This window comes from Lolium perenne, chromosome 3 (assembly GCF_019359855.2).
Source record: "Lolium perenne isolate Kyuss_39 chromosome 3, Kyuss_2.0, whole genome shotgun sequence".
Classification (NCBI taxonomy): domain Eukaryota; kingdom Viridiplantae; phylum Streptophyta; class Magnoliopsida; order Poales; family Poaceae; genus Lolium; species Lolium perenne.
In genome coordinates this window covers 47,878,300-47,887,666 of record NC_067246.2, presented here as the reverse complement: position 1 = coordinate 47,887,666, position 9,367 = coordinate 47,878,300, and the positions used below count along the sequence as shown (strand labels likewise).

At 50.8% G+C, this 9,367-nt stretch overlaps 1 protein-coding gene across 1 annotated transcript; it reads left to right on the top strand.

Moving 5' to 3' along the window:
* The first annotated feature begins 5,718 nt into the window (after positions 1–5,718).
* On the top strand, positions 5,719–7,277 carry LOC139829769 (uncharacterized). The gene is made up of 2 exons (XM_051367155.2): positions 5,719–6,541; positions 6,654–7,277. The coding sequence occupies exons 1-2, from the start codon at positions 5,816–5,818 to the stop codon at positions 6,738–6,740; spliced, it is 813 nt and encodes a 270-aa protein (XP_051223115.1). The 5' UTR covers positions 5,719–5,815; the 3' UTR covers positions 6,741–7,277.
* The last annotated feature ends 2,090 nt before the right edge of the window (positions 7,278–9,367 follow it).

Sequence of the window (9,367 nt, the reverse complement as noted above, 5' to 3'; positions counted from 1 at the left end):
AGGGATGTCTTCGTATCAGAAATGCTGATTAGGATGCTCACATATGGTGTTGTGATGATTACCTAGATGAGTACATCCCAATGAGTGAGTCCAGCTGCTTGGAACGATGTACAAGTTTTGCAGAGCAGTGATTGTTGTGTTCGGTGAACAATATATGCACCAACCTACTGCAGAGGACACAACCCGTCTGTTGTCAATCAACGCTTCCAGGGGGTTTCCTGGGATGCTTGGCAGCATAGGCTGCATGCACTGGGAGTGGAAGAACTTCCCTTTTGGTTGGCGGGGGGGGGGGGGGGGGGCGGCGTACAAGGGCCATTCTGAGGGATTCACACTGATTCTTGAATCTATTGCTTCACATGAAGCATCGATTAGGAACTCATTCTTTGGAATGGCCGGCTCGCACAATGACATCAATATGCTATAGCGCTCTTTGGTGTTTGATAGGCTAGCGAACGGTCAGTCCCCTGATGTGGATTTTGAGATCAATGGCTGATACGTCTCTAACGTATCTATAATTTCTGATGTTCCATGCTTGTTTTATGACAATACCTACATGTTTTGTTCACACTTTATATCGTTTTGATGCATTTTCCGTAACTAACCTATTAACAAGATGCCGAAGTGTCAGTTCCTGTTTTCTGCTGTTTTTGGTTTCAGAAATCCTAGTAAGGAAATATTCTCGGAATTGGACGAAATCAATGCCCAGTATCTTATATTTCAAGGAAGCTTCCAGAGCACCGAAGAGGGGCCAGAGGAGAGGCCCAGGGCCACCACACAAGGTGGCGGCGCGGCCCAGGGGAGGCGTGCCCCCCTGTTGTGTGGCTGCCCCGTAGCCCCTCCGACTCCGACTCTCCGCCTATAAAAGCCTTCCTGACCTAAAAACTTCGGGGGAATAAGCCACGGTACAAGAAACCTTCCAGAGCCGCCGCCATCGCGAAGCCAAGATCTGGGGGACAGAAGTCTCTGTTCCGGCACGCCGGGAAGGGGAATTTCCCCCGGAAGGCATCTCCATCGACACCACCGCCATCTTCATCACCGTTGTTGTCTCCCATGAGGAGGGAGTAGTTTTCCATCGAGGCTAAGGGCTGTACCGGTAGCTATGTGGTTAATCTCTCTCCCATGTACTTCAATACAATGATCTCATGAGCTGCTTTACATGATTGAGATTCATATGATGATCTTTGTAATCTAGATGTCGTTATGCTATTCAAGTGGATTTTACTTATGTGATCTCCGGAGACTCCTTGTCCCACGTGTGTAAAGGTGACAGTGTGTGCACCGTGTGGGTCTCTTAGGCTATATTTCACAGAATACTTGTTCACAGAGTTATGATTTGGGTTGGATGTCTCTATGAAATTGTGGTGTGTTAGTACCTCCTATGAATGCTCACAGTGACAGCGTGGGGTGTTTATTAGTACTTGGGAATACATCTTTAAGGTTTGCATACATGATGAATTAGAGTTCGTTATCTTGCCAGAGAGTAATTCAGAATAGCATAGTGAAGTGCTTATTTATATTCCTTTATGATTGCAATGTTGAGAGTGTCCACTAGTGAAAGTATGATCCCTAGGCCTTATTTCTAAGCATCGAAACACCGTTTCCAACAAGTTCTGCTACATGTTTACTTGCTGCCATCTTTATTTCAGATTGCTATTACCACTCATATACATCCATATTACTTGTATTTCACTATCTCTTCGCCGAACTAGTGCACCTATACATCTGACAAGTGTATTGGGTGTGTTGGGGACACAAGAGACTTCTTGTATCGTAATTGCAGGGTTGCTTGAGAGGGATATCTTTGACCTCTTCCTCCCTGAGTTCGATAAACCTTGGGTGATCCACTTAAGGGAAAACTTGTTGCTGTTCTACAAACCTCTGCTCTTGGAGGCCCAACACTGTCTACAGGAAAAGAAGCGTGAGTAGACATCAAGCTATTTTCTGGCGGCGTTGCCGGGGAACGAAGAAAAGCTACACCACAGAGATTTCTACCTCCCACATCAACCACGCGCCAGTTGTGGACAGCAAGCAATGGCCAACACTATAACAAGTGGTACTACCGTTACGATGGTATCTATCCACCTTGGGCTACACTCGTGAAGACAATCCATCGTCCCAATTCAGAGAAGGAGGCAAGGTTTGACAAAGAGCAAGAGGCAGCCTGGAAAGATGTCGATCGGGAGTTTGGAATCCTCCAAGCTCGTTGGGCTATCGCCAGACACCCTGCTAGAGCATGGAGTGTGCAAACTCTGTGGAAGGTGGTGACCGCTTGTGTAATCATGCATAAGGTGATTGTTGACTTAGAGCGGGATGATTCACTGTTTGATAATGATTGGGATGGGCATGAAGAGTTGGTTTCTCCTCAAGGTGGTCCGGCTTCATTCCAGGACATCCTCCATGTGCATCATGAAATTCGGGATCAAACAGTTCACAACCAGCTCCGGGCTGATTTGGTTGAGCACATGTGGACGTATGTTGGCAACAATATTGCAAACAATAACAATGAGGAAAATCCCGAAGAAAACAATGCCTAGACCATTTGTATCATTTTATATTTTTTTAATAAGTACTTTGTCATTTCATAAGTGGACAATAATTTTATGTAATAAATCTTGAGCATTTACACTTATTTATATTTGTTTTACAATTTTATATAACTTATACTCCCTCCGTTTCTTTCTGTAGTGCCTATAGATTTCTGGTATTTGTTTCACAATATAAGGCTGTAGTTTGGTTTTTTTTAATTACCCCCTCCACCGGTCAACTCCCACACGACATGCATAAAAAAAATCCATACAAAATAGCAAACAGTTAATTGAGATTCCTAATGCATGTCCCCAAGGATTGCTTAGATTTAGGAAGTAATGTTTTTCTTTCCTTAATTAAACCTGACTGCATATATATGGAGAGTCAACCAGACAGATTTGTGGGATTTGTTACGGTAAGTTAGGAAGTTATCGATTTCCCTAATTTTAGTCTGATCTCAAATCATTTTGCCAGGGGGTCTTCTATAAAAAATAATCTTGCGCTAATTTCCGTGCCAAAAATCTATAGGCACTATAAAAAGGAACGGAGGGAGTATTGAATATAAAAGACAAATGCTAAATTCTATGGCCGCATCACATATCTGGCTCCATTCGGCTCAAATGCTGGATGGACGCTGACCGCACGCCTACCCAAACGAACACAAATAGACGGCGCCGACGTGCCCATTTAAGTCGCAGCATTTTTTTTGAACATGGGAAGGACCTCGAAGGGTCCAGCTGCTTTCATTTACTCGGTGGGATAACCTTTTACATGGATGACCTCAAGAGAAAAGGAAAATACAATCAGGCCATCTAGTTTTACATAAAGGACCTCAAAAAGAAACTGGAAAAAGCAATCAAGTCCCACTCCACCGCAGATGAAGATGCACTCAACGCCATGGCCGCCGGCACCGTCGTCGGGGACAGAACCACTTGACTTCGGAGCGACGATGAACGCCTTGACTGAGTCGCAGAAGGGCCTCCAGATAGGCTCGCCGGCCAGGAGGTTGAGAAGACTGCGGCGTTCGCAGCACCGCAGTACGGAGTGGCCCCGATGACCATAAGTAACAGCGACGCAAATTTGCCGCCAATGATGAACTCCGTCAGTTGCAGCTAGAGCTTCACGTGGAGCAGCGAAACCCATCAACCCATCCACCCTTCCGCCACCACGGCGATGAGGATGAACAGAGCAAGAGCAGCACCCCACCAAACAAGAAAGCTGAGTCCCTCCAATCTCCACCTTCCCCGCCGCCATGGCCAAGAATTGACAGGAACAAAGAGAGCAGCAGCCAACCAGCTTCAATTTATTCCAGCAAGAAAAAGATAGAGACATGGGAGCAAGGAGTGTCGAAACGAATCCTCGCCATGGAACCAGCAGAGAGGTGCCAGCATAAGAAACACAAGCCCCCTTTCTTCTACCTTCCACCTTGTTGCTGCGTTGTTGAGGAAGAAAGGCTTGAGAGAGAGAAGCAGTGAATCTGGATCTGGCCGCCTGTTTATTCGCTGGGAGAGAGCTACCAAAGGAAACACCTACAACTAGAAGAAGCCAGGCCCCTCTCCCACCCGTCGCCGGCCACCATGGCCGCTGGCGGCGAGGGAGAGAGAGGCCGGCAGAGGGATCTGGAAGAGGAAGCAAGGAAGGGGCAGCACGGGGCTGAAGGCTCCACTCGGGTATTCTCTAGTAAGGGCTATTTGATAAAATGCCCCGTTTTACTTTGTCATTTGCTCCAAAGGGCACATTTACTTTGGCGTTGATGAAATGCCCTACTTTACCTTGCCCATTTGCTAAAATGCCTCATAAAGATGATTTACTCCAAGTTGAAATAATCTCCTCGTAATCTAATCTTAACCTTCAAGTGGATTGATCCAAAGCTGGCTAAGCCGATCTCTCTTTCACAGTCGCTCGTGTCTCTCCAGTACGAGCAGAGGCAGGCTACGCCGGCCATGGCAAGTAAGCGACTGCGACGAAGAGTGCCACGACCAAGCCTAGCGCCGCCCTCTCTCTCTTCGCCGACACGTCCCTCTCCGCCGACGCGCCCCTCTCTCTGCAGTTGCTGCAGGCAACGAGCGAACGACCAGCATGTCCATTGTCGTCCATGAGCGGCAGGCTCAAGGCAGGCAAGGCCGACTCGGTGTCGTCCCCTTCGCCACTACAGTCAGCTGTTATTACACGGACCGCGAGTCGCCGGGATGCGCCGCCATCCATCGTCCCCGGCGAGCTCGCCCGAGCACAAGGTCGCAGAGGGAGGGGGGAGAGGGACGCGGCAAGGAAAAGAGACCGCGGTGCTGGGGCTTGGACGCGGCGGGCGGGCGGTGTCGTCGCCGGCGTCACCTGCGTATCGTACGGGAGAGAGATGCAGTTGTACGGGTGCCAAGCTTTGGATTAATCCACTCAAGGGCAAAGGGGTAACTGCATGTTAGCGATAAGAGTGAGATTAAGAGAAGATTATTCGAACCAGTACCAAAAATTCATCCAAACGGGGCATTTTAGCAAATGGGCAAGGTAAACTAGGGCATTTCATCAATGCCAAAGTAAATGTGCCCTTTGGAGCAAATGGCAAAGTAAAGTGGGGCATTTTATCAAATAGCCCCTCTAGTAATCACCATAAGTCGCAGCATTGAAGATGGCCTTAGAAGCCTCTGCACTAGTCGAGACATCCCAGCCTACCTGACTAGCTAGCCTACCTGACTAAATTCGAACGGACATCCCAGCCAACAAAGCAGTTATTTTTGGTCACCCAAATGGATCGAACGGCTCGAGATGACCTAAAACCCTGCTAATACAAAAATGTTAAGGTACAACATCTCCTGGTTGGTACACGCGGACGTCACAAACAGGTGCACTCGGCGCGGCGCGAGCACCGACACCCGCAAAGGCGCGCGCGTGCCGGTCGACGCCTCGTCTCCGTGTCCATCGGCTGAGGTGCGCACTCCTGTCAAATCCTGCGCGCCATTTGGATCCATGTGATGTCATGGACGGTGCCCGGGTGCCAGTTATTACGGCTCGAATCCGCGCCATGCCGCTGACGTTCGCGCCGAAGCTCTGTCCCCTTGATCTCGGCACACGTCTGCCCATGCCCCGTTCACTCTCTCCCTCTGAGCTCGTTCCGTCCGGTCACCTCAATCCCATCTGGTAGTCACTCAATTCGTCCGGCCAGCTCTTCTTCTCCTTTTAAATACACGGCGGACCGCTCGCGGGGTCAAGCTCGCAAGCCCTTCTCTCTTGTTGCCACAGCCCACAGGCCACAGAACTCAAGCAATAGCCAGACACCGCGCCACCGAGCTCCAAAATGGCAACCACCACCACCGCAAATAACACCGCACTGAGCATGAAGCTGCTGGTGGACACCAAGGCGCAGCGCGTGCTGTTCGCGGAGGCCAGCAAGGACGTGGTCGACTTCCTCTTCTCCCTCCTCTCCCTGCCGGTTGGCACGGCCGTCAAGCTGCTAGGGACAGACTCCATGGTGGGCTGCGTCGGCCGCCTCTACGCCAGCGTGGAGAAGCTCGACGGCACCTACGTCCAGCTTGGCGCAACCAAGGACGCGCTTCTCCACCCCACCGTCTTCTCGGCGGCGGTCAGCAACAAAAGCTCCCTGTTGGGCTTGCCGCCGCCGCCGTTACCTCAGCCCAAGAACTTCTACATATGCTTCAAGCAGTGTAGCTGTTACGACAGCGGATACAACTGCTGCCAAGGTTATTCCCGTTGCCGGAACAGTGAGAGCAATTGCCGTGCCTACATCACAAACGCTTACGGCACCAGCTGTCCGGCATGCAAGAACCATATGACAACGAAGTTGACGCTCGAGCCGCCGGCCGAGTCCGAAGGCCAGGTAGCGCAGGCGGCGTCTGGCGTGGCTGGCAAAGGGTTCGTGCAGGGCATCGTGACGTACACGGTGATGGACGACCTCGCCGTGACGCCCATGTCGTCCATCTCCAGCATCACGCTGCTCAACACTTTCGCCGTCAAGGACCTCGGCGCGCTCCAGGAGAAGACCGTGCGGATCGGCTACAAAGAGGTACATTGCATACGCTTCACTTCCTCTGTCACACTATACGCTTCTCTGTTCCTTCGCTTTGAATCACTGTAAACTGTGAGCATCCGTATAACATTGCACACATATTTTGCAGGGTTTGGAGATTCTGAAGGCGTCCCTGCAGTCCAAGACCGTTCTCACCGACGTCTTCCTTGGGAAGAAGCCCACCAGCAAAGCTTGAACGCCCGGTTCTGCATCTGACATATGATCTTGGGAAAGTAGGAGCTCGATCCATGTAGGGTTAATTAGATTGGTTCTTTTGGATGAATGTGTTTGCAACGGGTCGTAGCTCGATCCATGTAGGTTCAAAGTATTGGTTTGGTCCTTCCGTGTGGACAAGTGTAAGGGTTAGTAGCTCCATCCATCTAGCTCAAAGCCCAGCTTGCGGCAGCATCTTTTGATAATATCTAGTATCTGGTATCGTTTACTAGAAAGCACTGGCCTTATTGTTATGTCTAGTATCAGCTGCCGTTCATTAGAGGTTGTTGTAGTTGTACTTTCTGCTGATGCTTGTTGTATGGATTACAATCGCCGCTAGTATTATCTTCAGTTCTTGTGGAGATGTCGCGAGTAGTCTTGTAGAGTGTGTGTGCTGCTGCCTTTCGAGGGTAGTGTGGTGTTGCACTCTCTGGCGGTTGTGCCAGAAGTGTGTTGTACAATGGCATTCTGGCCGTTCTTCTATGAAACTCCATGATGTATCCTTGAAAAAAGTTCTTCACCGGTTCGCTTAGAGCATCTCCAGTCGCGTCCCCCAAACCGTCCCCCAAACCGCGCCGGATCGAGCGTTTGGGGGACGTGTTTCGTTCGTGCCGCGTTTGGGGGACGTCGCTCCCCAGCCGCGTCCCCCAAACGCCGCCCCCAAACATTTAAAATAATTTTTCTGGCATTTTTATTTCAATTTCCACAAACTAATACATAATTGGGAACGTGGTTTACACGAAGACATAGTTTGGAACATGGTTTTCCACAAACTAATACATAGTTTGAACCATGGTGGACACAAATATAAAATATTGCAAAGAAACTAAACCTAACTAGGCCGTGCATCGAAGGTTTCGTGTGTTCGCTCCTAAGAAAGAACACTCGAGGGCACACCCAGTCACCTAAACTGGAAAATCCAGCGGGAGGATGGTGCCCTTGTTGGTTCTACCGATGAGGCGAACAGGCAGAAACCTCCGTGCACGTATTCGCTGCGAAGAAACAACACTCATTCAGTCGTCCTCCTCGTCGGTGCTGTCGTCGTGGGAGTCCCTGTCGACGTGGTAGTCCCGGAGGCAGCGCCTCTCGTCGAAGACCTTGACGCTCATGTCCCTGTTGCCGAAGTAGGAGAACACGAGGATGAAGCCGGCTTCGAGTCTGTGGTGGCGCGCGAACTTCTCCCAGCCGATGTTGAGGTACATCTTGCCGCGCGCGTCGTAGATCGCCTTGACGATCCACCGGCAGTAGCCGCATGAATGCTCCCGCAGATGCATCGTGCGCGGGCGTACGCCGCCGACGTACTCGGCGAAGGAGTCCGGCAGCCTCTGGATGCCGTGCGGGTCGCCCTTGAGGACGTGGACGAACTCGAACAGGACGTCCGGCTCCACGTCCATCTCCGACGATGAAGACGACGGCGTGGGAGGCGACGGCGAGCGTTCAGCTATGCCGCGGCCACGACCACGACCACGGCCGCGGCCGCGAGGTCGGCCTCCGCCTCTACCAGACATAGCGTCGAGTCTTGTTGAGAGATGGTGGCGGCTAGGGTTTGGGAGAGAGGCGCTAGGGTTTGTGTGTGAGAGGGACGATGAGAGGCGCCCCTTTTTATAGGCCGGAGGGAGGCGGAGAAGCGGTGGCGCTCATTAACGCCGGCACGCAGAGCTAGGCGCGACGGGACGCGTCGCTGCGCCCTCTGCGGGAACTGCACCGTCGCTGCGCGCCAATAACTTCCGTCGCGAGGTAGGCGACGGTTAGGTTTAAATTAATTGTGCCGCTGACGGGTCGGTCCCGCCACTCCCCGCCTCGCTTTTCGTTGTGTCCGGCGTCCCCGGAGCGTCCCCTGTGGGACGGGGACGGGCTCGGGGCGCCGGACACCGTATAGGGGCGCGCCGGACAAAAAAGGGCTTTGGGGGACGCGGCTGGAACGCATTTTCTGTCCGGCGCGCCCCAAATCCCTTTGGGGGACGGTTTGGGGGACGCGACTGGAGATGCTCTTACAGATCATATTATTTGTTACGTCATAGGTGTATGCATAAAATCTATGTGACAATATGTGTACACTCAGAACTTGGTATGCTTCTCCATTTATATGTATGTCAAATGTGTGTATCAGCAGACTAGTGTTTGTAGACCGTGAGATACTGACACGAGGAAGCCTATTAAGGAAGACTAGCAGGATACTGACACGAGGAAGCCTATTAAGGAAGACTAGCAGCTTTCTGCTGATGCTTGATGTATCCATGTGTGTAGTACACCCTCTGCCATAAATAACATCAAGGAGTATATCTGTATGTGCAGGATGGCACATCTGCACCTCAGATTGGACATTTCAATTGAATTTCTATTGAGAATTTGGTTGGTGCCAAAATTTTCCCTACCAATTTTTTTGGCAGCCTACAATATTTTGGTCTTTGCTTGGTTGATTGCCAAAATTAGTTGCCAATGAAATCTTGCCAACTTTTCTTACACTGCCTTCACAAATCTTGCCAACTTTTTGGCTAATATGGGGTACGTTTGGATTCTGCCCACATGCGCCCTGCCAAATCGTGGGCGTGCCAATTATTTGGCGAATAAATTCGCCGCCGTGGTTTGGCCAAACCAGGGGCGAAAAAA